This window comes from Dermochelys coriacea, chromosome 24 (assembly GCF_009764565.3).
Source record: "Dermochelys coriacea isolate rDerCor1 chromosome 24, rDerCor1.pri.v4, whole genome shotgun sequence".
In the NCBI taxonomy this organism is placed as follows: domain Eukaryota; kingdom Metazoa; phylum Chordata; order Testudines; family Dermochelyidae; genus Dermochelys; species Dermochelys coriacea.
Window position 1 is genome coordinate 9841321 of NC_050091.1, and position 27098 is coordinate 9868418.

General features: G+C 53.0%; 1 protein-coding gene across 3 annotated transcripts in view; it reads left to right on the top strand.

The window, feature by feature from the left end:
• PEA15 (proliferation and apoptosis adaptor protein 15) overlaps window positions 1-27098 on the top strand; it is a 46313-nt gene that overhangs the window by 9706 nt on the left and 9509 nt on the right. For 2 of the 3 annotated variants that reach the window (XM_038383234.2, XM_043502317.1), the window contains exon 2: window positions 24948-25121. In XM_038383234.2, the coding sequence (XP_038239162.1) occupies window positions 24950-25121 (172 nt within the window). In that variant the 5' untranslated portion in view covers window positions 24948-24949. Of the gene's footprint in view, window positions 1-19445; window positions 19462-24942; window positions 25122-27098 lie in introns of all 3 variants that reach the window. The other variant, XM_043502318.1, reaches the window with a different exon arrangement.

The following is a 27098-nucleotide window of genomic DNA, read 5'->3' on the forward strand; positions in this document are numbered from 1 at the left end:
TAAGAACTGGTTTCTATTCCTGATTCTGCTGTAGGCTTTCAGAAAATCCTTGGGTGAGTCACCCTGTGGCTCAGTTTCCTTATCTGTTCAACATGTGGATGATGATACTTGTCCCCTTGCTCAGCAGCTTTGGCAGGCTCAGTTCAGGAATGTTTGGAAAGTGCTTGGAGAGAAGTGACTGCATCCTTGCAAAGTCCTGTGCTGAGCTGGGCTAGTGCATGAGTGCACTCCCACTGCCCTCTACTGGATGAATTAGAGCTACTTCTCTGTGTGTCATAGGCCCTGTAGTGCTGATAGGTGATTGTGATTCCCTGGCAGGGGGCTGTGCTTTTGGAGCAGGAGGATCTGAGTTCTGTTCCTCTGAATTTCCCCAGCATGCAGCATGGTGACTAGCCTCCTTTGGGAATGAACTGCTGTCCCAGAAACAGTTAACACATCAGGCCTGTCTCTGAAAGGCCTCTCTCTCTCTGGGTGTCAGTGCTGTGCTTGCAGTACAGGGCTGCCAGTCACTTGGCATTGTCCCGGGGAGTTGGGTGCTTGGAATCATCAAACAAAAGGCCCATTGTTTGGGGCATGCACCAACCCCCCCACTCTGCTCGTCTTTTGTTTGTGTCCCTGAGCTTTTCTGCATGGCTCCACCAGCCGACCGGACATTCCATTCCATTTCCGGGGGGGGCCTGCTTGCTGGAGGATTTGCGTTGACTGGCCAAGTTAGATCCAAAGTGTTTGTGTGTGGAGAGAGGTGTTGCGGGGGGGTGGGGAGCACAACGCAGGGGTGTGAGAAGAGCATGAGGGGCGCCGCTTCTTGGAGCTGAGGGCGACGGAGCGAGATCAGAGGAAGGAAGGAAGGAAAGAAAGAAAGATGGGGGGGGAAAGCAAAGGAATGGGAAAGTGGGGGGAGAGAGGGAACCGGCTCTGTTGCCTTGTTCAACTTGATATTATTTCCAGCTGTCTGGAGGAAACGCGAACCTGCCAATGCTCTCAGCAGACACGGGGGATCTCAGTCCAGGGTCAGGTTAAACATTCCACATCTGCTATAGTGGGAATTCCAGTGAGCCAGATTCCCCCGCCCAGCCGCAAGGGGCTGAAACCCAGGGCCCTTCCCGGCGTCACGTGCCTGGTGGTGGCTGAGCCCCGGGTCCAAAATCTCTGCTCCTCTGGGCCCTGTGACACTCGCAAGGAAGCAGCTGCCTTGGGAGGCCTCTGGTCCTGTGGGGGTTGGGGAATAGGTATGCCAAGAGCCTGCGATGGGGGCGGGAGGGGGAGGTGGGCAGGAGGAAGCAGCATGGAAGGAGGTGGAGCCATCGGGTCACTCAGCTCCGCTGCATCCTGCCCCTTGCCAGCCCCCTGGTGCAGAGAGTGGAGGGGAAGCACATTGTGCTGGTGAGAAGGGGGGCTAGCCGGGGCCATTGCTGGGCAAGTAATGGGGCTTAGAGGGGGGGCAGCTCCTCAGTCACCCTCAGGCCCCTCTGCAAGTGGTGGCTGGGAATGGCCCTCTGAGAATCCCCCTGGGATGGCATGAAGGGTCTGAACCCACCCGACCTTGTCACAGGGGGTATGGCTGGAATGCCTTGGACCCTGCCCGTTCTCTGCTTGCTGGGGCCATAGAGGCACTATGGGGAGCAGAGCATAGGTTAGAGCACCCCGAGGCTGCTCTAACTGACTCTGCACAGCCCTAGAATATGGAGAGTGCAAAGATGGCTTAAAGCCTCCTGCTCTCGCACAGGTAGGGAGCTGACTGAGAATCAGGCCCTAGAATCCCAGCCTTCACTCCAGGGAGCTCTCAGGGGGTCATAGTTGGTGCCTTGTTAACAGGAAGATATTGATGTGCTCAAGAGGGCTGAGAAATGAGTCGGAGAAAGGATCATGGGCTGGTGGAGTGGGGGAGATGAGAGCTGGCTCCATCGGACAGAGAGAGGGCATGACAAGGGTCTGCAGGCAGGGAGAGGGATTCGCTGAGTGCTGTAACCAGGAGTAGAGAGTGAGGGAAACTAGTCCAAGCTAGGGAAAGTCTCCCAAGGGAATCTAGGTGGGAGGGGAAACTGAGGCACAGAATAAGGACGGGACTTGCCCAAGGCCATCCAGCATGGCAGTGGCACAGATGGAACCCAGGTCTCTTGACTTCCAGGCCAGGCAGTGAGCCATGGAGTCAAACTGCTCCCAAGTAGGGCCTGGCTGGGCGATGGATTGCATCATCCTCTCCCTTCCAAGAGGATGCGCTGAGCTTCTCGCTTTCATGTCCCTTGCTATGACCTAGCCTTGCGGGACACATGGGAATGATGCAGCAGGCAGTGTGCACAAATGGTCCGTGCCTGCAGAGGCCACCAAACATCTGGCTGGCATGTAGGAGGCAGCGTGGAGCAGTGGTTAGGGGCTGCTGGGGCCTCAGAACTCCTGGGTTCTCCTGCCAGCTCTACCCAGGGCTGGCTGTGCGACCTCAGGGAAGTTGCTTCGCCTCCCTTGTTGTTTGCAAAGCTGGATAGAAAACAAACAACATTCTTGCAACTGTTTTTGCTGCTGTTTGTCAGAATTCAAAATGGGAAAAGTTCCACGGGTCTGGATTGAGGGGCACCAGCAGAACTGGGGGAGGGGAAGCCCAAGGTTGGGATGGTAGGGGGCTGCAGGTCAGGATTAAGGGGCATCAGTAGAACTGTGGGAATGGGGCGAGCCTGGGGCTGGGATAGCAGGGGGCTGTGGGTCAGGATTGAGGGGCACTGACAGAACTGCGTGGGGGGAACCTGTACAGAGACACCCCATGCTGTCCTGTGGGCGAGCCAGCCACATGACACATTTACAGCTTGTGCGCTGGAGTTGGCTTATTTTCCATGTCACAAGTTTTTGTTGTTTTTAAAAATTGCTTCTGAAGCGATTGGTTGTGTAACAAATGATGCTTTGCCATTGGGATGGCACCTCACCAGGGCCTGGGCTCTCTTCCAGCACTTCCGGCAGAGGAATTGGCTCAACATGCTTTTTGCTGCTTCTGGAGGTGTTTTCCTCCTCGGAGAATTGCTCTGTGCAGGTGCTGGGGGGAAGTTGGGAGCGGGGGGGGGGGCACAACATGGAGCAGGGCACAGAACCCTGAGCTGGGAGTCATGAGATCTGATGTCAAGGGACCACTGTGATCATCTAGTTTGACCTCCTGGATACCCAGGGCAGAGAATGGCCCTGAGTTAATTCCTGTTGGAACCAGAGCAGATCTTCTAGGCAAACAACCATTCTTGATTTAAAGCTGGCCAGTGATGGAGAATCAACTGTGACCCTCGATCACCATCATACCTGGTCACTCCACACCGCAGCCAAGACCAGGTGTTGTCCCTTATCTCAATTGGCTCTTCAGGAGTATGGGGTGCTGGCAGGGGTCACTGAGTCAGGGAGAGTCCAGGTTTTCCCAGGCTCTGCATGTTCCCATCTGGGGTTGTTCCCTGGCTTCCACTTGGTCGGATTGTCCCCGGTCTTTGCCGCCACAGCTCTCATGTGCATCAAGGTTTACATCTTTCAGAGTAGCAGCCGTGTTAGTCTGTATTCGCAAAAAGAAAAGGAGTACTTGTGGCACCTTAGAAACTAACAAATTTATTAGAGCATAAGCTTTCGTGAGCTACAGCTCACTTCATCGGATGCATCTGTGGCCAGTGCCGGGAGAGAGCCGTTCTGAAGACACCGGCTCCTCCATGGTCCTCAGCGCTTTCTTTACGGTTGAAAACGTGACCCTTATTTCCAGTCGGAATTTGTCTCGCTTCATTGAGACCGGTATGCCCCTGAGTAGGTGCCCAGCCTGAGCTGTTGAAGTGAAGGCACCCTAATGGCCTTTTACGTGCCAAGGGGCCAGTTCTCCCACCTTGCTCGGACACCCATCTCTGGGCACCTCGTCGGCTCTCCTGAAATCCCTATGAGGAGGGGAGGATTATCCCTTAGACTGTCAACTCCTTGGGACAGAGACTGTGTTTGTACAGCACCTGGGGCCCTGCTCCACGACTGGGGCAGCTACAGATCAATAGCACTGCCCTCCCATGTCACAGATGGGGGAGCAAGGGTAGAGGGGGACTGAGGCAGAACCTTGGGCACCAGTGTCACAAGGGTTTTGAGGATCTCAGTGGCACTGAAGTTTTGGACTTAGGCAGCAGAGCAAGCTGTGTTAGCATCCCACAAAATAATCCTGCAAATAGCCAAGCAACAGTCACTGAATCTGCGGAGGCTAAACCGGTTCTTCATTGGCCGCAATCGGCTGGCCTTGGTTTTGCCCCACAGGCACTCATCTGCAAATCTGTAAACAAGCTGCCAGAGGAAGAGCTCTTCCTGCTTCAGAGATTAAAAAAACCCTTTTGAATCAATCTCAGAACTCGCTGCAAAACTGAAAGGGTGGCAGGGCATGTGCCATGGTTAAATCCACATACAAACCCATCCGGTGCAGGATTGATATGAACGAGGGGGCTCAGCTGCTCTGGGGGACAGCAATGACTTCCCGCACGTGATCCCCCCAACTGCGACTTGTGCCAAACAGCTCCGAGATCAACAGCCCACTGGGGGCTGAGGTCCAATCTGTCTCCTGTGCTGGATGCTCTCCAAAGAAACGGACACATCGCAGAAAGCGCCTGCATCACACGGGACTATCTGGAGAAAGCCAGCTTCCGGATATTTAGGGAAAAGCCCCCAAGCAGCTGCATAATTAAATCTCCAGACACCTAAAACAATGTTTGCAAAGCACCTGGAGCACCTCGAATGCCAGGTGCCATTGCTACATACAGAGCGTTAGTAGCTGGAGGAGGAGTAACTAGGAGGATGTTTATCATGGACTGGGCATGTGAGTGTACAGTGGCAGAATCAGTAACTGAACCCAGGAGTCCTGACTCCCAGTCACCTGCTCTAACCACTAGAGCCCACTCCAATCCCAGAGCTTGCCTAGAACCCAGGAGTCCAGCTGCCTTGCTCTAATTACTCACTCCCTATCCCTCCTCGCACACCTGTGTGTGCAGCGATGGATGGAGAGGGACAAAGACAGGAAGATGCAGAGGGAGAGAGGAAGGAAACCAGTGAGAACCCTATTTGGGTTGTTTCCACTGGTTACAAACCAGCTTCCTGCGTCCCCGTTCCTGTGCTACATCCTGTCAGAGCGACAGGCCCCACCCCAGCTGCCATCTCTCTCCCAGCCCCCCAAGCCACTGTATTTAGGGCAGCGCCAGCATCCAGGAGAGCAACAAGCAGGAAGATTACTTCTGCCCAAATGGGGTCAGATGGTAGCAGAGCAATTCCCATCACGGCAGGTCAGGGCCGCGTGATCCGCACTAAGCAGATTGTCCAGGGGAGATAAAGGGGTGGGGAGGTATGGAATGAAGCTGGGATTCCCACTGTCTTCAGGATGGGGGTCCGGGGGTGTGTGGGAGGCAGTGTCTCCCCATCCACCCCTGGGGGGGCTCTTCTTTCTTGGCTCAGGATGGGCCAAGGTAAGTGCGAGGGCAGGCCCATCCTGCTCCCAGCAAACCCAATAGATGGAATATCCTGAGACTCCTGCCCGGCGTCAGTCTTGGCGCAGCCTGACATTTTGATTTAAAAAAATGAGAAGGATATAAAATGAACACGGCCCAGATTAAAGGAATTAAAAACTGGTCTCAAAATGTAATTGTAACTGGGGAATAATCATTGAGTGGGTGGGTTTCCAGCAAGGTCCTGCAGAGATCAGTTCTTGGGCCCACCCTATTGAACATTTGTATCAATGATCTGGAAGAAAACCTAAAATCATCCCAGATAAAGTTTGCAGATGACACAAAGATTGGGGGAGCAGTAAATGAAGAGGATGGGTCACTGACAGAGCTATCAAGCAAACAAGATGTTTTAATACGGCTACATGTAAATGTACACAGCTAGGAACAAAGAGTGTAGCCGTACTTACTGGATGGGGGACTCAATCCTGGGAAGCAGGGACTGTGAGAAAGCTCTTGGGGATCATGGTGGATAATCCACTGAACATGAGCTCCCACTGGGATGTGGTGGCCAAAAGAGCTAATGAGAGCTTGGGTGGGGGAGGCATAAACAGGGGAATTGCGAGTAGGAGCAGAGAGGTTATTTTATCTCTGTATCTGACAGTGGTGCGACTGCTGCTCGGATCCTGTGTCCAGTTCTAGAGCCCCCACTTCAAGATCGATGTTGATAAATTGCAGAGGGGTCAGAGAAGAGACACAGAAATTATTAAAGGATGAGAAAACTTGCCTGAGAGCGAGAGACTCAAAGAGCTCAGTCTATTGAACTTAACAAAGAGAAGGTGAAGGGGTGACTTGATCACAGTCTATAAATATCGACATGGGGAACAAATATTTAATAACGGGCTCTTCGGTCTCACCGAGAGAGGGCGAACACGATCTAACGGCTGGAAGTTGAAGCTAGACCAATTCAGACTGGAAATAAGGTGTAAATTTTTAACAGTTAGAGTAATTAACCACTGGATCAATTTCCCAACTGTTGTAGGGGATTCTGCATCACTAACAATCTTTAAATCAAGAGGGGATATTTGTCTAAAAGCTCGGCTCTGGGAATTGTCTGAGTTACGCTGGTCAGTGGTCCCTTTTGGCCTGGGAATCTACGAATCAGTGGGAGTGTTTGCCCATGATGTCAGTGGGGCCAGAATTTCACGGGTGATTGGAGTGGGCCGCCCCATCTCACCTCAGCAGAAAGGTCTCTGCTGTGAAATGACTTGTCCAGGGTCACGCAGCCAGTCGTGGCAATATCAGGAACAGAACCCCGAAGTCCTTTGCTCTTTGCTTCCTCCTTGTCCGAGCCAGGCCCATAGCTGCGAATGCCAGTCCTGTGCTTTAGCCACTGGCCCATCTTTCGTTTGTGTTTTATAGACGGCTGCAGCAACCATTGGGTCAAATCTCCTGTCCCTGGCCCCCAGCCAGCTGGCAGACTCGGTGTCTGGCTATGAGTGGCCGGCGGGTATGGCAGAGGTCGAAGGTTGGCTTGTCTTGCAGATGCTAGGTCACCCATTAATGTGGTGGGTCATGAGCTCAGCCAGCTGGAGGAGGCAGGAGGTGAGGGTGAAGTCCCCTCTCCTCTGCGCTTGTGGAGCTGACAGGCAGGGCTGGGCCAAGGGCTGTGATAGCATTAAGGGAGTGCACAGATCATTCTAATGGCAGCAGCTGAGACAGGCAGGGAGAGACCGTCCCTGCCCCAGCTGAGATCAGGGCCCCCTTGGGCTGGGCATTGTCCAGACACCCAGGGAGAGACCGTCCCTGCCCCAGCTGAGATCAGGGCCCCCTTGGACAGGGTGTTGTCCGAACACCCAGGGAGAGACCGTCCCTGCCCCAGCTGAGATCAGGGCCCCCTTGGGCTGGGCATTGTCCAGACACCCAGGGAGAAACCGTCCCTGCCCCAGCTGAGATCAGGGCCCCCTTGGACAGGGTGTTGTCCGAACACCCAGGGAGAGACCGTCCCTGCCCCAGCTGAGATCAGGGCCCCCTTGGTCTGGGCGTTGTCCAGACACCCAGGGAGAGACCGTCCCTGCCCCAGCTGAGATCAGGGCCCCCTTGGTCAGGGTGTTGTCTGAACACCCAGGGAGAGACCGTCCCTGCCCCGGCTGAGAGGCATATCATACTGGAGGCAGGACTGGGGCAAGCCATCTCTGGGGCCTGCACTGTGATCCTGGGTCCTTCCCACCATAGCTAAGCACACAGGCTGCCCCAGCCTTGTACCCACCTGGTGTTGGGGGAGGTGGGTAGGATGGCACCTGGAGCCACCAGGATCTCTCCAGGCAAAGTGAAGGGAACCGATCCTATCTAGCTAGTGAGGAGGGGATGACAGGGTTAAAATAATGTTGGCTCAGTAGTTGCCATGGCGATTTCTTTGCTCCTAGAAACTCAACCACTGTTGCTTCCAGTCCCCTGGGGGGGTCCCCTCCTATTCCTGTCCCCCCTCACCCCTGCCCCACTCCCCTCAGGCACTCAGCCCATTTCACATTTCATCCAGGGCCGCAAACTTTAATTTGCTCTGTCAAACCAGCCCCCCTGTTTCTCAGCAGCTTGAGGGGTGGGGGGGAGGGCAGGGAGGAGAGTGGCGGGGGGGGGGACGCTTCATGCTGGGGAGAGACTGACCTGCAGAGGGTCTGTGTGGGGTGGCTTCTCTGACAGAGAATCAACTGCCCCCCCACCCCAGAGGAACCACAATGGTCTGTCTGCCTGGCATCCCTGGTGTGCTCTGTACCCTTACGCCCAGCAGTGGGATCCATCCCCCTCCCCTACCAGCTGCGGACTCTGCCCTGCCCTGGGTATGATCTTCCCCCTGTTCTAGGGCCTTTCCTCCCCCAGTCGCGGGCTCAGGGCAGCTGTGCCGTTTCCAGCACTCCCGTCTCCTGCCCTGCACCCTCGCTGGCCCAAGATGTTTTGACTGGGGAGACTCAGCCATTTCAGCTGCAGACACCCCCCATACCCCAAGATTCACCCGTGGAGCTGCTGCTGAACTCTGGCCCCCAAATCCAAAGTCTTGTGTGCTTCTACAGTGCCTTTCATCTCAGGATCTCACAGCTCTTTGTCATCTGCAAATTAGGAAGCAGGAAATCAAGGCACAGGAAGGTGAAGTGACGGGCCCAAGAGCTGGGAAAGGAGTCCTAGCTCCTAGTCTCCCTTCTCTAACCTCTAGACTAGAGAACCCAGGAGGCTTCCTGCGCTAAGCATTCAACGCCACTCCCCCGCCTGAGAGGTGTGTTGTAGAACCCAGGAGGCCTGGCTCCCAGACAATGCTCCATTCTCCGGAGGGAGGGGCTGTGGCAAAGCAGTTCAGGAATGCGGGCAGGGCCTAAGCCAGGGAGAACAAATTTAAATTTTGGATGTTAGTGGGGACGGGCCCAAGCTGGCTGGATAAACAGGAAGCATAAACCAAACTCCTTCTTTCTTTTTCCTTGTCACTCCACTGAGAAAATAGCCTGGCTGGGGAGAAAACATAATTACTCTCATCACAGCATCCGGCTGGTATGTGTGAGCAGCGTCTTGTGAATGGGGCTCCCTGAGCCATGCCCCTTCATGCATAGTCATGAAGCACTTTGAATGTAAGGCATGAATGGAGGCAGAAGGGGGTGGTCACTGGGCTCTGCCCTTTCATGGTCTTCCTCTGCGTATTGCAGGGTCTGGTTGCCTCCCCGCTCCCCCTTCACCCACTTGTCTTATTACTGAACCAGTAATCCCTGCTCATCATAGCACCAGCTGAACGCCTCTCACTGGCGCCATCCTGGGTCCTTTCCACCATAGCTAAGCACACAGGCTGTCCCCATGTGGTGACATTGGGCAGTGTGGGTTGGGAACTGGACAGCCAGGAAGAACCACAGGGTCTGTCCAGTATAGCCCTGTGCTGTGAGGGACGCTGCAGGTCCCAGTGTCCCCATGGGGGAGGCCACCGCATCCCCTAGTCCGTGTGATCTACTCCAGCTTCCCCCACCACTCACTCCCTATTCCACCACTAGATGCTTGAGTCCCATCTATCTCTCCAGGGTCATCCTCACCCTCCAAAGGGATTTTGGCCCCTCTTGGCTTTGCCCCTGAATGGCCAGGAGGAGGCACTGTCTAGCACCACTGACACACCACCAACCAGGCTAGACACCCAGCAGCGTCCAGCTGTGACTGCCAGTCCCCAGGAGGAAGCCAGCAGTCTGAATAGCAGGGCCAGGGAAGATGTGAAGCAGAGGCAGATCATCTGGAGGGATGACCTCCTTAGAGGTTTTTAAGGCTCAGCTTGACAAAGCCTTGGCTGGGATGATTTAGTTGGTGTTGGTCCTGCTTTGAGCAGGGGGTTGGACTAGATGACCTCCCGAGGTCCCTTCCAACCCTGATATTCTATGACTCTGTGACCCTGTTTTCCTCATTCTAATAAAGTTCCTTGTTCAGTGTTGGAGGAAGGTAAGTCATTACCCTTGTCACCTGACTCAAGTGCTGTGTGATGCTGTAAAATGCCCTGGCCCAAGAGAAATCTCCATTGTGCACAGCTTTGGGGAAGGGACTGCCCTGTGTATATTATGTGTGTGAGAGAGAATTTTCCCTCCCCCATTTTTTGCCAGCTACAGAGCCAGGTTGAAATGTTTCACATTTCAAATTTTTGTAAAATTAAATAAAAAAGGGAGGGGGGCAGGGTGTAGAGTGTTTTTTTTTTTTTTTCCAAAGTCCCAATCACAGAATTTCTCTCCCTTTTCCAGCTAGTTCTAGAAATAATGTTATCGTGGGAGCTTTGTGCTTGGAGTTTATCTCAGTTCAGTCTGAGAATTGGAATATAGATTACAAACACACCCCCAAAGGAACAAATCACATCGCATTAGTCACTGGAATTATGACTAGCTGGGATGCAATGGATCCATTCAGCCCGCGACTGTAACACATTTAGCTACTGATAGCAATTAAATCTCCAATGTGTTCGTTCACTGAGCAATGTATTTATTGATGCTGTTTATTTGCTGACCTCTTTACTGACCTGTCTTCCCTGGGGGAGAATAAGTCTTAATTCATTAATGCTTCAGGACCCTTAGAAGGTGTGAGAGCACTGTAACATATCAATTTGTAATATAATTTATGTATAAATATGTATTAAGTCTCCGAGCCCCTGCACTCGGGGTGGGGTGTGTCCTTTATAGATGCAGAAACTGAGCAACAGAGCAGAGAAGTGAGATCCTGAGTGGCATAGGTGGCTCCTGCTTGTTGTACTATGGGTTCAAACCCCCCATGTGTACCTTTTTGGGGAACAAATCTGTGATAAGATGCCTAGATTCCAAGGCCAGAAGGGACCACTGGGATCATCTAGTCTGACCTCCGGGATAACACGGGCTAGAGAACCTCCCCAAAATAATTCCTAGAGCAGATCTGTTAGAAAAACATCCCATCTTTATTTTAAAATGGTCAGTGATGGAAAATCCACCACAGCCCTTGGTAAATTGTTCCAACAGTTAATTGCTCTCACCAGTACAAATTTACCCCTTTATTTCCAGTTTGAATGTGTCTAGCTTCACCTTCCAGCCATTGGATCATGTTCAACCTTTCTCTGCTAGACTGAAGAGCCCATTGTTAAATACTGGTTCCCTATGTAGATATTTAAAGATGTAAGCAGGTCACCTTTTCATCTTTGGTTTGTGAAACTAAAGAGATTGAGCTCTTTTAGTCTGTCACTGTAGGGCTTTTTAAAAAATCCTTTCATCACTCTTGTTGCTCTTCTCTGACCCCTCACCAATTTATCAACATCCTTCTTGAATTGTGGACACCAGAACTGGACACAGGATTCCAGCAGCAGTCACACCAGTGCAAAATATAGAGGTAAAATAACCTCTCTGCTCCTCCTCGAGATTCCCCTGATTATGGATCCCAAGATCACATTAGCTCTTTTGACTAATGGGCTCTTTAAATTAGTGGACAAAGGCCTGGATGATGAAAATTCCCGACTGTCTGATAATGAGATCAGACTGGCCAAAAAGAATTCTAGAGCAATGTGATGCTGAAGTTGGACTGGACCACAGGTGTTCTGGCACAATGTGACAACAAGGCTAGACTGACCCATTGGGGTTCTAGGGCAGTGTGGTGCTTAAATTGGATTGCCCCATGTGTGTTCAAGAGCAGTGTGACAATAAGGTTGGATTGGCCCATTGGTGTTCTAGAGCAGTATGACAGTAAGGTTGGATTGGCCCATTGGGGTTCTAGGGCAGTGTGATGCTGAGGTTGGATTGTCTGTCAGTGGTGTCATTATGTGTCCCACTGTGTGTTCCTATGCCCCACGCATGTGTCACCATCACCACTGTGATCTCTCCCTGGGAGCGATGGTTTAATCATCCAGAGCCCAGCCGCTGATTGAATATGGTCAGTACCTGGGGCTCCCTTGGAATTGCGGGGAGTATCGGGGGTGGGGGGGGAGACAATCCCCGGGATGCTGTTCCAGAGCCTCCACAAACTGCTCCCCAAGATCCCCCAGCCAGCCCCCTTCCTTCCAGCTCCACCACTCTCTCCTCTTCCTGAGTGTCAGGCTGATGTCTCATGGCTTCAATTACCAGGAGCTTGAAAGGCTTGATTGTCTGGAGCAAAGTGAAACCACCAGCTTTCCTCACCCCATGCCCCTTCCTGCTGCTGCTTGGGCCCTCGGGCCTCTCTTTTCATAACCCACCCCTCCCGCCAGTTAAACTCCTTCCCCCACCCCCATTGCTAAGTGTTATTGCCCAGATGTGTCACTTTCCCCTCCTTGCTGAAATGCAGCCACCTCTGCGGTGGTATGGGGCAGCTGTGTAACAGCTGCTTGGCACTTTGGGACAGGAAGTGAAGGAAAATCCTGTCACCATGTGAAACAGCAGCGGGTTGCACAGAGGTGAGAGGGCTCCTGCCACTGGAGGTTTCACCCACCTCTGTAGAGGAGTGAGTGTGCCCTCCCCCCCAGTTCCCTGGCTCTGGGGGCCTCCTGTTCCTGAGCCCCCAAAGGGGAGCTGGAGCTTCCCCAGGCAGAGACAGAGAGGAGAAGGGGACAGGGCTCTAAGGAAAACACTAGCTGTAGATTTGCCCCCTGCCAGCAGCAGGATGGGGCGATGGGGCCGGGTGTGGAGCATAGAGAAGTGCCAGAGTAGCAGCAGCAGCCTTTCCCCCCATCTCTGTGATTTGGGCCCTGCAGTTTGGGAGATGGGGATGATCTCTACTTTCCCTGCATCTTGTCTGCCTGCTCCAGGCCCTTCTGAAGGCTGGAGAAGCCAACACTGTCCCAACTGCCCTGAGTCATGGGGTGTGCAGGGACCGCTGCTCGGACAGGTCTTGGGGAGCCCATGAGTAGGCTGAGGCAGAGAATGTGGGCTTGTTTTCCCTTCAGGGCCCCATGGGGGCTGTCGTCTCCGAGCCAGACTGTTACTGGGATCCAGTTAAATAGCGATAGATGAGGATCGCTTTGGAGATGCATTAAACGGCAGTTAGAAGGGCCTGATTTATAGCTGCTAAGCCTCAGGGAACACACTGGCATTTAACTAACATGCAATTACTGAGCTCATGTGCCGTGATGGCCCCCTGATAACCCGCTTGACACATGGTAACTGATGTGGGATAATGGACAGCACGTGCTGTAACTGACATGCAATGATGCCACATGCTGTAACTGCACATGTGACGGCAGCACATCCCATAAGTAGCATGCAATCACATGCAACTGGCATGTCCTACATGATCACACATGACATAGCAGACCCACACAAGCTGTCCTGATTGATGTGTGTGATATACGACATAGCTGAGCTCGCATGTCACCGTACACAGCTGGTGTGCCATACATTACCCCACATGCCATAAAAATTCAATGCTAACTAACCTGACACGTGATAACTAGCCTGGGAGAACCAAAAGCATATGCCATAAATGACATGGGACTTCTGACGGCACATGCTATAGTTATCTCACATTTGATACCATGGTATTATCATTCCATAAACGACCACATTATCATGCCATAACAGACAGGCGATAATTTATCATGGGTCATTTGGACTGCAGTAACTGAAAGCGTATGTTGTAACTTATGTACAATAATGGACTTGACATGTGTAACCCCAGAACATGCTGTAACATATCTCACATGTGATAACATACAACTGACATGCAATAAATGACCCAAAGTGCCCCCCCCATCACTGACAAAATGTGTCACTTGTTAACCCCGGCACCACAGTTCCTGCAGTCAGAGGCTATTGGGCCTGATTCTTATTTAAGGGATGGCCCTTTTACCTACCAAAGTGCTGTGAAGGGGCCTTCCTATAACTGCCAGTCAAACATTATTGGGCGCCTTCAGTTAAGCTACCATGGAGCTATTTCTGGGATCCATTTCTCATCCACCGTTTTAGGCAGGGATAATAGTTCTATAGCATTTTTCCTCCACGGATCTCAAAGAGCTTTACAAGGAAGATCGGGGGAAACCGAGGCATGGAGACTCACCCAAGGTCATTGAGAGCAAGTCAGTGGCAGAGCTGAGAACAGAACCCAGGTGCCCTGACTTAGCCAAAGCTGATCCACTAGTCTGGTGGGTTTGCTGTCACAGAAACGGTGCAGGGCATATGACTCTAATGGGCAGTAGGGGGTGCTGTGGAGCATCTTGCTTGAGATTGGTTGGTGACCCCTTTCTTATTGGTTCAAGGCTATTGTCTGTTTGCTGTAACATTTGTGTAAGGCCACAGTAACCTACAATGGCTTGGGGGCTGAGTGGCAGGGTCATCTTTTTCCCTCTATTTGAGAGCTTGTAGAGATTAACCCCAGAGGATTTTCTGCAGAACTTACAAAGTACAAGAGAAGTGCCATGAGCTGGGATGCAGGTGGGACACGTACAGCCATGTCACCCCGGAGCAGTTGTTTTGGGTCCAAATGTCCATGGAAGTCAATGGAGTTTGGCTCAGAGGATACTGGCCATTCAGGGTTTGGGGCATGGGACTGGAAGGGTCAAGGCCTGGCCAGACTGATTTGGGAAAGGCAGATGGGAGCTGGAACAGCATGGGCTGCGCTGGGCTGACTTGGGTTAGGAGAACTGAGCTGAGCTTTTCTGGGCATTCTTTACACTAATGAATACGTACTGCACTAGCATAGGGGTAGCTTACCCTCAGGAAAGATAGGAACAGCTCCTCTCCCAGATCCAGGCAGAGAACCTGACTCCCCGTGTCCCCACTCTAACTACTAGACCCCACTCCTCTCCCAAAGCTGGGAATAGAACCCAGGAGTTCTAACCCACAGGCCCCCTCCTCTAACAGCACTAAGCCCCACTTCCAGCCAGCTCTGTATCATACTCTTTTCTTTGTGCCACCCAGCTTGCCTGGGAAACGGGCAGGAAGCCAGGCTGGGCAGTTTATTATCCCTGAAGGGCTGTGTTACCCTGGCGGGACAAAAGTGCGAGAAAGGAATAAACAAAACAAAAAGGGGGGAGAAGAAAAGGGAGAAGAGAGAAAACAGTCAGAGTGAAATGTGGGGGGAGGGAATGAGAAGTGAAAGGCTTGGATGAATGGGGAGGAAACCTTCCCTGGGATGGCGTGAATGGGAGAGACCAGCAGAGAAAGGATCCCCCTGTGCACCACACTTGCAAGTTGCAGGGGCAGCCTGGAATACAGAGTGCAAACAAATCCGCCTGGAACAACAGCGGAAAAAAGAACCCAGGAGACCGGGCCAAGAGCCGAGCCAATGATTCATTGTTTCAGGAAGACAGGCCAGCTGGGAAATGTTTCCCTTTAAAGAAACACAACAGGAATTTCCCCTTCCCAATAGAACCCGGAGAATAGAAAAGCAGCCCTGAGAAAGGGGGTGGCCTGTGAGGTTTCTATGGAGAGAAAATGGGGCCAGGAAATGCACTTGTGTGCGCATGCTACACACACCCTCCTTCCCCCGTGGCCTGTGCACAGCTGGGGCATGAGCGGCCTGTGGCAGGAGATGGGGTCGTGGCCACTTGAAATGAACAGTTTGTGTAGCAGTGAGATGGGGCTGGTAGGAACAGTCCCAGACTCTAGAAAGGGGTTAGATTGGATCCCTGAGCCCAACACTTGGGTAGGTAACGTGATGTCTGGTGAAACAGATACAGCTTTGTCAGTGGAGGGATGTGGGAGCTGCAGAGAAGGAGACTCTCATGCATGCAGTGGGGAGAGGGTGTGGCTGGAGAGGAGGGAGGAGGCTGTTGCTAGAAGGACAGAAGATGCCTGGATATCCAGCGAGGAGTAAGGGCAGGGGGCCTGGCTGGACCACAGCCTGGAATGAGTAAACAGGGAGATCCTGAACCGAGCAGGCAGACAGTGCGGTTATCTGGGGATGGGGGTGTCTCTGTCTAGCTAACTGCCCTCAATTGTGTATAAAATTCTGATCCTTCTCCTGGATCCAACATTTCTGGTCTATATTCGGCCACCCCCTCCCAGACTCGAGCACTCTGAGCTCTTCCCAGCAAAAGGGGAGGGTGGGTATGGCAGGGCAAAGGGCTTTGTAGGGATTGGCTGTGGGCGCAGGCCTGGGTTTCGGGCACCACCCAGCACGGGTGTGTTCGGCTCCAGGTTTGTGTCTTGGGTCTCTTCTACGCTGAGGGACCCTCTGTGGGAGTCGGGCTGGGATCCCAGTCTGGCTTCAGTGTTTGTTCTCGGTGAATCTGGTTATTCCAGAGGGGACGATGCTCTGTTGGACAGTGTAGAGACAGGGGCATCCAGCTTTCAGCACCCTCTAGTGGTTGTGCCAGGTTGTGTGTTCTTAGCTCAGGAAATGCCTCTTGAGAGGGACAAAATAAACCCAGCTGGGCTGTTAGCAGCAAAACTCGGGGTCTCTGTCCCAAATCTTAACCAAAATCAGGGTGTGTGTATCATGAGTGGGGCCGGGACCGGGGTCAGAGTGCTATAGAAACCCCAGCCCCAGAGACATGGGGATGGAGGGAGACGTTAGAGCGATGAAGGAGTTGGATGGATCCCAGAGAACGATGCGGCAATGGAGGAAGGGAAGGGTAGTTTCTGGGGATGGAGGAATGGATATTGGGGCATTGGATATTGGTGGCCAGACGTGATGGATAGATTCCATCCCGCGATAGGTGATCGCTGGCTGGTTACAAAGGATGGATCGATACCGTGGACAGACGTATGGATTGACGCACAGATTCTATGGCAGACAGATAGATACTGGGGATGGATGGAGCCCCACTTTGCCCCCATGCCAGGCTGGCTAGCTGCTGGCCTCCCTGCTCCCTTTCCATCAGGAAAGGTCAGAGACAAGCCGGACCCGGACAGAACCAACCCCCGCTCTCCTCCCCCCACATGTCACCAGGTGATGGGGGGGGGGGGGAAGGGTGCTGTCCCAGAGGAGAAGGAGAGAAAGAAGAAAACATTAAGTGAAAGAAATAGTGGTTGCCATGGCGACCGTCTTTACCGTCATGGTGGATGACAGTTGTTTCCAGGGCAACCAAGAGGAAACGAGGTGGCTCAGCGTGGGAGATGGGGGGGCTGGGCTCTGGGGCGATGTGCCCTGTTGCCAGATCTCAGGCCTAGGGAAGCTCCCTTAGGTCCCATCTCCTCCCACGCCCAGAGCCCAGCATGAGGTCACCCCTACAGACTTCCCCAGCAGCCCAGGACTCCCAGTGCCCCCCCCCGGGGGGGGTCTGTACCCTGCAGCCAGATCGGTTCCCTTGTCATGGAGCGACAGGAGTCCCCACCCTTCCCCCGGGGGACTCGCCATCAGGGCTCTGAAGACTCTTCTCCCCGTCCGCCATTGCCCAGCGGGGTGGATTTAACCCTTTTCATCTCTCCCCCTAACTCATACTCCTCTCCTGCCCCCTCCTGCCCCGCTTTGAACTCCCCTTGCTCAGCCGATGTCTTTATGGCCCCACCGGGGCTGGAACGGGAGAGGGATGAGGCTGGGGGGCAGCGTGCCTGGGTGCAGGGGAAGGAGCCGGATACAGTTCCATAAATACCTGTGTGCGGTGAGGTTGTCACGAGGCGGGGGGTGTTGGTCTCATTCGACTGGGGGAGGGCATCAGATGTGATATGTGTGTACTGGGGAGTGTCAGTACGTCTGCGTGTGCTGGGGGTGTTGGGATATATCTTTGGGGGTATTAGACTGAGCGTGTGTCTGTCTGTCTGTGTGGGGGCTGTTATCTGTGGGGGCTGTCAGTAGATGGTTTTGTGTGTGGGTGTGTTGGGCGTGCCAGGATATGTTGCCTTTGGGGGGTGTCAGTAGATAGTGGAGTCTTGGGGGTATCAGGATAGGTGAGAGTGTTTGGGCAGAATCGGTTCATCCCTGTGTCTCTCTGCATAGGTAGCTGGGGTGTTCAGCACTCAGGGAGGGGAGGCGCGTGTGGAAAGTGGTCAGCGTGCAGTGAAGTGTGACCTGATTGTGTGTGTCGTGGTGTCTCCAGCACTTTGCTCTGTGCAGCTCCCATCTCTGTCAGATCAATGAGCATCACCTGAGTCACAGCCCAGCCGGCCCGATCCCACTGATGCCACAGCCCTAGTGTGCTTACTGCGTGTGTGTGTGTGTGTGTGTGTGTGTGTGTGTGTGTGTGTGTGTGTGTGTATGTGCGCACACATGCTGAGTGATTGTGGCGTGGTATGAGTGTGTGACTGTGGAGGGTGTATGTCACTATGTCACGGTGTGTGTGCAGGGGGGTGATGGGCTAGAAAGAACAGAATAATGCTGTTTGCTCTGTGTATGCGCCCACTTGGGCTTTGTGTCATTGTGCCGGGTGTGTGTTTGAGCGAGATTGTGGGGGGGGGATCAGTGTCTGAGCTCAGAAGAGGAGGAGTGCATCAGAGTGATGGTGTCTACGGTGTGTATGTCATTGTGTAGGGGTGTGTGAGTGTGTGGAATTTTGCAGAGTTGTGTGCATGAGAATAATTGTGTAGGAATGTGTGTCATGTACTGATGGGGGTATGAGTGTAAGTGAGCAAGGGTATGGGTGTGATTGTGCCGGGGTGTGAGTGTGATTTGACAGGGCTGTGAGAATGGGTGTGATTGTGCCGGGGTGCAAGTGTGATTGGACAGGGCTGTGGGAATGTGTGTGATTGTGCCAGGGTGCGAGTGTGATTTGACAAGGCTGTGGGAATGGGTGTGATTGTGCCAGGGTGCAAGTGTGATTGGACAGGGCTGTGGGAATGGGTGTGATTGTGCCAGGGTGCGAGTGTGATTTGACAAGGCTGTGGGAATGGGTGTGATTCTGCCGGGGTGCTAGTGTGATTTGAGAGGGCTATGGAATGAGTATGACTGTGTGGGGGAGTTAATGAGTGTGCAGGGCTTGGAGTATCCTTTAAAATAGCAGTGTAAGTGTGCATGAGTGTGTGCGGTGGGGTGTGCGAGCAAGCTGGGAGAGCTCCAGTGTCCGCCATGGGCTCAGTGTGGTGCTGCTTGGGAACGTGAATGCCTGGGTTTGATCACCAGCCCTGGCATCTCCTCCCTGCTGAGCAGCCTCCCAGCTAGGAACAAGTGTCACCACATGGCGTGTTTATCAGCGGGGGCGTCTTTCATATTCAGGTCGCTGGTTCGGTGCCTCGCCTCAATCTGTCTAAAACTGTCTGAAAATCCAGCCATTCCCCCAAATCCCTAGGTCATTAATGGCAGAAATAACAGGGTAGCAGTATAATGAGAGAGAGCAAGAATGCAGGGGAGGGGCAGTTTATTCCAACCCTTCCCTCCGTTCTTGAAAATGAACAAACCCCTCCTCGGTGTGTGTATAGGTGCACACACACACACACACACGCATACTCATGCTCACCCTCCCTCCCCCACGCCTCCCCTAGCTCCTGCTGGGCAGTTTCATCTGGATGACAAAACCACTGACATTTTCCCCATGGAATTGGCAGATTTCTGCCTCCTGGAATGAAACTCAGCAGCAGTAAAACCCTGGGCTCTGGCCACATTTGCTAGGAAAGCCATTGCCACTGGTGAAAACACCCCATGCCCACTAGTGAAAATTGCGCACGCAGAATCCTTATGTGTGGGGATTGTTTGGGCTTCAGGCCCCACATCTCTGGGCGGATCCCAGAGCAAGCCCCGGGATTTGAATTCTGATCTCTAACCTGTGCCTCAGGCTGGAGATAACAGACCCCTCAGGGATCTGTGCCAATCTGGAAGCAATGCAGAGCTCAGGTGGGGGTTATTAGGGGAGTTCGTTGGGGCCAAGGAAAGATCAATGGAATAGGTTCAGAACCATGGGGAATCCAGCAGCCCCGAACTTCCTGCTTTAGGATAGAAAGCTCCCAGAGTGGCTGTTATTGGATTTGGAGCAAACTGATCTTCCTATGCTCTCTGGGCATGCTCAGCTGCCAGGCAGCTATCCACAGGTGCACGCACTAGTATCCATAGGCAAACACCTATAGAGACAAACCCACAGCCCTAGACATCTCTACTCATACACATGCTTATCACATAGGCCTGCTATACACTGCTTACGTGCGGGTTGCCTGACAGCCCATTGCTCTCAAAGCTTTGCTGGAGTCTGCACCCAAAGGGCCATGGCGCTCAGAGTGAGCTGCATGGGCGGGTGGCAGACCTGTCAAACCTGCCCTTTAATCTTGTGCATAAGAAAGACCGGTTGGTGTCAGCTGAAATTGCTGAAGGGGAGGTGATGGAGCTAAGGAGGGTCCAGCTGCTGGCTTGGAAATCTCTCGGGATCTTGTTTTCCTTTTCATTACACACCAAGCGTCTCTGCCTCGAATTGAGCCTGTTACCAAGGGCAATATCTGGAAAATACTGCCCAGTGGCTGCCCACCAACAACCTGTGCCCAAGGGGACATCTTACCCCCCCATGAGAGACCATTCCTTGCCTTTAGAGCTCTGACTGCGGGGAATTTTATATCAGTGCAATCACAGAGACAGGGGTTAGCCACAAAGTCTCTGGTCTCTGAATGGATCCCACTAATGACACCATAGAGTTTAAGGTCAGAAGAGACCACCAGATCATCCAGTCCGACCTCCATAGCACAGGCCACCAACCCCATCAGCACCCACACATTAAACCCAACAACCAAATTTAGACACCCCCCCACAAGGTCACTGTTGATCTGGGCTGAGGGAAAGTTCCTTCCTGACCCCATGTATGGAGATCAGTAAGACCCTGAGCAGGTGAGTGAGAACCAGCCAAAGCACCTGAGAGAGAGAATGCTGGATGCCATCCCAGAGCCCTGGCTCTCTCCATCCAGTGTCCTGTTCCCAGCTGTGGCCATCCCTGATGCTTCAGAGGAAGGAGATATAAAAAAACAAACAGAGAATACATTGTGGGGGCAGCAGGGATGGGAGAATCCCTTCCTGACCCCTGCAGGCAGCCAGCTGAAACCCTGAAGCATGCGCTTTTAGGGACAGAAGACATGAACCAGAAGGCATGAACTGAGGCCCATGGCTGCTGAGCCCTGCCACCCATCATCACAAGCAACTCCATCGTACGATCACACTCATAAATTTATCCCGCTCTCTCTTAACATTAATTGTTTGCTCCCTGCCCCCAACTCCTAGAAGAGGCTGTTCCAGAACCTCCCTCTTTTGAGGGTTAGAAACAGTCTTTTAATTACCAGCCTGAATTTGTTCCTCAGTTTATATTCATTTGTTCTTATGCCAACATTGTCCTTTAGCCTAAAAGCTCTTCTCCCCTGGTATTAACCCCCCTGATGTATTTAGAGAGAGCGATCATAGCCCATCTCAGCTTTCTTTTTGCTAAGAAAGCCCAACTCTTCCAGTCTCCTCTCCTAGACAGGCCTCCATTCCCCTGTCCCTCCTAGCAGCTCTGCTCTGAACCTGTCCAGGTCAAATTCATCTTTCTTGAACGTGTGTGGCCAGAAGTGGACACAGTATTCCAAAGGAGATATCCTCTGCGCCTTGTACACTGGCCCTAATACTTCTCTCTCTCTCTCCTGAAAATGCACCAACCCTTGCTATGTTGTTCCACTAGTTAATTACCCCCACTGTTAAAAATGCACGCCTTATTTCCAGTCTGAATTTGTCCCGCTTCATCTTCTAACCATTGGATCGTGTTAGACCTTTCTCTGCTAGACTAAAAGCCCGCTATTAAATACTTGTTCCCAGTGTAGGTACTTTCAGGCTGTGATCACCATGTAACCTTCTCTTTGCTAAGCTAAATAGATCGAGTTCCTTGCATCTGTCACTCTCAGGCAGGTTTTCTAATCCTTTAATCGTTCCCATGGCTCTTCTCTGAGCCCTCTCCAATTTATCAATTTATCCTTTGTGAACTGTGGGCACCAGAACTGGACACAGGATCCCAGCAACAGTGACACTAGTGCCAGACACAGAGGTAAAATAACCTCTCCGCTCCTGCTCGAGATTCCCCTTTTTATGCATCCAATGATCACATTAGCTCTTTTGGCCACAACATCACAGTGGGAGCTCATGTTCAGCTGATTATCTACCACAACCCCCAAATCTTTTTTAGCACTGCTTCCCAGGGTAGTGTCCCCCATCCTGTAAGTATGGTTACACTCTTCCTAGAAAAGAAAAGGAGGACTTGTGGCACCTTAGAGACTAACAAATTTATTCGAGCATAAGCTTTTGTGAGCTACAGCTCACTTCATCGGATGCATCCAATGAAGTGAGCTGTAGCTCATGAAAGCTTATGCTCAAATAAATTTGTTAGTCTCTAAGATGCCACAAGTACTCCTTTTCTTTTTGCGAATACAGACTAACACGGCTGCTACTCTGAAACTCTTCCTAGATGTATCCTTGCATTTATTAAATGCATTTTGTTTGCTTATGCCCAGTTTATCAAGCGATCCAGATTGCGCTGTGACAGTGACCTGTCCTCTTCATTATTTACCACTTCAATTTTTGTGTCAGCTGCAAACTTTATCAGGCATGATTTTATGTTTTCTTCCAGGTCATTGATACAAATGTTAAATAGGGTAGGGCCGAGAACTGATTCCCTGCGGGACCGCTCTGAAAACACACCCACTTGATGATGATTCCCCATTTACAGTGACATTTCACTAATCATTTAGCCAGCTTTTAATCCATTTACTGACTGCAGTGTTAATTGTATATCGTTCTAGATTTTTAATGAAAATGTAGTGTGGGATCACGTCAAACGCCTTGCAGAAGTCTAAGTATATTACAACAACACTGTTTACCTTTATCAACAAAACATGTAATCTCATCAAAAACAGATATCACATTAGTTTGACAGGATCTATGTTTCATAAACCCATGTTGATTGGCATTAATTATATTACCCTCCTTTCATTCTCTAAATTCTAAACTTAATTCTCTCTCCTTCTCTGTCGCTTCCAACTGATAAGCCGCCAGCTTGTAGCAGAAATTATTATCATGAGCCCCAAAGTATATGACTTTGCACTTGGTACAATTGAATTTCATCCCATTTCTGTCACTCTTGCCTCCAAGGTCATCTAGCAATTCTTATACAATATTCCGGCCCTCCTCTGTATGGGCAATGCCTCCCCTCTTTGAATCATCAGCAGATTTCATTAGACTGCTCCTGCAAGGTCATTCATAAAAATATGGATTCAGATTGGTCCCAAGATTGATGCTTGAGGGACTATATTGGTAACCTCCTTCCAGTCTTATCTTTCACCTTTCAGCACATCCCATAGAAATAGGCTAATCACCAGTTCTGTGAAAAAGCATTTCCTCTGATCACTTGTGAATTTCCCTCTTTCCTATGTCAGTGATTGTCTCTTGTTCTCTGTTTTGAAACAGGGAGAACAGCAGCCCTGGATCTCCCTTCTCAATCCCATTCAGGATTTTATCACATCCCCTCTCTAAGGGGAACAGTCCTGATCTCTTCACTGCCATCAGAGGAGTATCCCCAGGCTCCTAGCATCCCCCAGTTGGTGTTGGACACAGAGACAAAACTCAAGGGATTCAACCAATCAGACGTTTACTGCAACCTCTCAGAGACTGCACCATGACTGTATCCCGTCTGTTCCCTTGCTGGAGAGCGGGTCCTTTAGCAACACAGAGTTTGGGTCCCCGGCACTGCAGGCCTAGTACACCAAGCAGGAACCAAAACTCCAAAGCACAGGCCTCCGCCACTGTAGTTGCTCCTCCGGCTGTACGGCAGTAGAAGGCTGTTAGTAAAAGTGGGGGTCGGCCAGGGGGGTGGGGCACGGAGTACACCTCAGTATAGAAGGGCTTTGGCCCTGCTATCTCCTGGGTGAAGCACACCTTGCCTCCCAGCCCCGTTCCCCTGCCCCCTAGGCAGCTTGGTTCTGCCCACCTGCTCCCCTCCTCCTGCTCGCTCGAGGCCTGTGTCTGTACCTGGGTCCTTGGAAGCCTCCTTCACGTGCCCCCTGCTCGCAACAGGTGGAATTGAACCTGGAGGGGTTCTGTGTGGGGGCCGTTGGGCAGGGACAGGCCTTGGGGTTCTCCCAGGCTCGAAGGAAGCCCCATAGATGGACGGTGCAGGGACTTGGCTAGCACTGCGTATGCTTAGCACTGTCTGCAAGGGGGGCCAGCGTCACCCAGGGGATGGGCTTAGGGGTAAGTTCCCAGCTCTGCCATTGTTTTAAGGCAAGTCGGGGGAAATCCCAACCCCCTTCATGCCTCAGTTTCCCCATCGGTATCAGGGGCTCGTGTCGAGCACTCAGCAATGCAGGGGCACGCGGAGTCAGAGGCTGTGTCTGAAAAGCTTGAGCGAAGTGACTGAGCAAGCTGGGCTCCCTGTTTGTTGCCTTACCCAGAACCCCTGACGCACCCCCACTGATCTCAAAGCACCATATGGGGTGTAGCGGGGGAGTGTCTCAATCCCCATGGCAGGTTTCGGGGGAGGGGGAGGCCAGGTCAGCAGGTGGGGGCTGCTATCCCTGGCCTCCCTCATCATTGCAGCCCGGACGCTGCCTGCCCTGGCGCTGCTGGCTCCCGGCACGGAGCCACTAAATCTTTCCGCCAAGGCTTTAATTTTTAAAGGCAGCTGCGCGAGGACAGGAGCCTTATGGTCTGTGGGCCTGATCCTGGGCCGAGTCCCCAGAGACTTCCCCTCCCCCCATGCTGCCCACACCAGCAGGCCTGTCAGAAGGAACCTGTCTAGAGCAGAGTTGGGGGCTCAGTCTCTGTGGCCCAGTGGGTCCTTGGTCCCCTCTGCACCAGAGAAGTGCCGTGGTATTGAGAGGGAGGGAGGCACTGGGCTGGGTGTCCTGGGGTGACCTAGGGAATTCCCTATGCCTGTCTTCTCTGTTCAGATTGTCTGGGGCAGGGACTGTGTCTGTACAGCACCTGGCATAATGGGGCCCTGGTCTCAGCCCCTGGGCACTTCCAGGTGGTAGATCCCAGTGACAGTGTTAATGTATCTGGGGTCGGGGGCTGGCTGGGCCAACGGCGTTTCTGATGTGGACACGTGGGACCTAGGCCTAGATCACCCCAAATTCATTGCCCGGGGCACTGGGCTGAAACCCTTCCAAGCTGGCTGCACCCGGGTGCCATTGGCAAGGTGAGGTGGCTCTTGGCTCGGGGGAGGGCTGGTGGAGACCCTGGCCTGCCGGGACTGGGTCTAACCGGGCCGCTGTCCATGTGCTCCCCCTGCAGCGATGGCGGAGTATTGCAGCCTGCTGGAGGAGCTGGCGGAGAACATCACCAACGAGGACCTGGACCAGCTGAAGTCAGCCTGCAAGGAGGACATCCCCAGTGAGAAGCACGAGGAGATCACCACAAGCAAAGACTGGTTCAGCTTCCTGGAGAAGCACAACAAGCTGGACAAAGGTGAGCGTGTGCATGGCTGGCGCCGCTCAGTCCCGCTAGCCCAGCCCTGCGCTGCCACCACACACAGTTCTGCTCACGCCCCTCATGCCTGACCCCTGTTCCTGGACCACGGGTGGCACAGCGGGCTGCTTAGTGAGCTTTGACTCGCTGCCCCAGTGTCCGTGCTGCCCAACACAGTTATTGTTGGTCCACTCCTCTCGAGGGCTTTGTCCCAATGGCTGGATCCCTGTGGATAGATGTTGGGGATGGAAGGACAGATTGATCCGATGGATGGATGGATGCCTCAGTGATCCGTCCCTCTTCATCAGTGCCCCCTCCCCTGTATCTCTCTCTCTCTCTCTCTGAGGGACGGCTCGTTGGTATTTTATGCCCTGGGGCTGGAGCCCGCCCTCAGCGAATGGCTGGTGAGGATGGATATTTCCATAGCTCATTCCTTTGTCCAAGGGTTGCAGCTCACATGCAGGGATCCCCTGGCCCAGCACTGAGATGCAGCCACTTCTGGGGTGGGACCTGGCAGTTTGTTTCACCAACGCAGCACAAGAGTTCAGGTCTGGGAGTGAAAAATAGTCCCCATAATAACTGAAACCACCATCTGATTCTCCCCTCTCAGAGTGGGGCCAGGACACCTGGGTTCCTCCCTCCCGGTGCCATGGGACCTTTAATGACATCTTTTATAGGACAACACCCACCTGCCAAAGGAGGCTGGATCACCAACACTGCAGCTTGCAGATTAAGGAGGGCTCCCATCCATGTGCGAGGGGGGCTAATGGAGATGTTCCACCCAATTCCTCACTGGGGCTTCCAAGCAAAGTGACATGACCCACCCAATGCCCTGGGAACCCATATGGAGCCCAGAGCATGCTGGGACAGCCCTTTGTGGGGGCCGGCACATCAGCTCCTGGTGGAAATGGCCAATTCACACCAGCCACGGGCTGATCTCAGGAGCTCTGTGTCTGCAACGTGGCCCCTGCATCCACGCGGTGCTTTGCAGCAGCTGCAGGGAGAATACCAGCTGCATCACCCCAGGAAGCAGATTGCCAGCTCCTGCCCCAGGGTCTCCACCAGCCCTCCTTCCCCACCCAGGGAGACCGGAAGGTGAAAGCAGCCCAGCCCAGCAGCCGTGGGAACAGCTTGTCCCAGTTCCCAGGAGAGACAGTGACTCAACAGGCCCAGCCAGGAGACATGAGATGTGTTACGGGGAGGTGAAAGTGGTACATGGCACGTGTGTGTGCATCTGAAGTGGGGGAGGTTCTGCTCCCCAGGGCGCAGGGGAGAGCATGCACACCAAGCACCGACAGACCGAGCCCCTTCCCTGTCTGTCTGATGGGGGTCGGTCCCCTTCCTATAGGTTTTGCACTGTGAGGAGCTGGCTAGTTATCACTGCAGCCTGGATGCAGAGCTGAGCATAGGCTCTATACGACAAGGTGTCAGTGGGGATTCTCCTGTAGCTCGGGTGAGAGGAGCCTGGGCGTTCGGAGCAGGAGGAGCTGTCCCCCGGGCAGCTGTGAAATTCCAAGTGAGTTCAGCCCAGAAAGAGATGTGAAGTGCTAGGCAGGGCTGGGAGGCAAAACGCAGCACAGACCTGAGTGATTTCAGTTTCCCAAGGGAAGGGTGATGGTGTCCCCATTATACAGATGGGGAAACTGAGGCAGAGCAGCTTGATGGGTGCTGCACTACAAGAGGTGCTGCCGTCTTTCAGAGGAGAGAACAGCTGCCAAAGCCCTTGTTGCTGGGCCCAGAATATCAGCCCCTCTGGGTCGTTTCCTTTCCAGCTCCCTGCAGTCCCAGTCAGAGAGGAGATTTGCCAATGCTCTTCAATCCTGACCCACAGCCCCCTGTCGGCTCCCCCGACAGCTCTTCTGGTGCCCCATAATCCCGACCCGCAGCCCCCTGCTAGCCCAGCCCTAGGCTACCCCCTCCCACAGCTCTGCCCGTGCCCCTCAGTCCCGACCCACAGCCCCCTGCTATCCCAGCCCT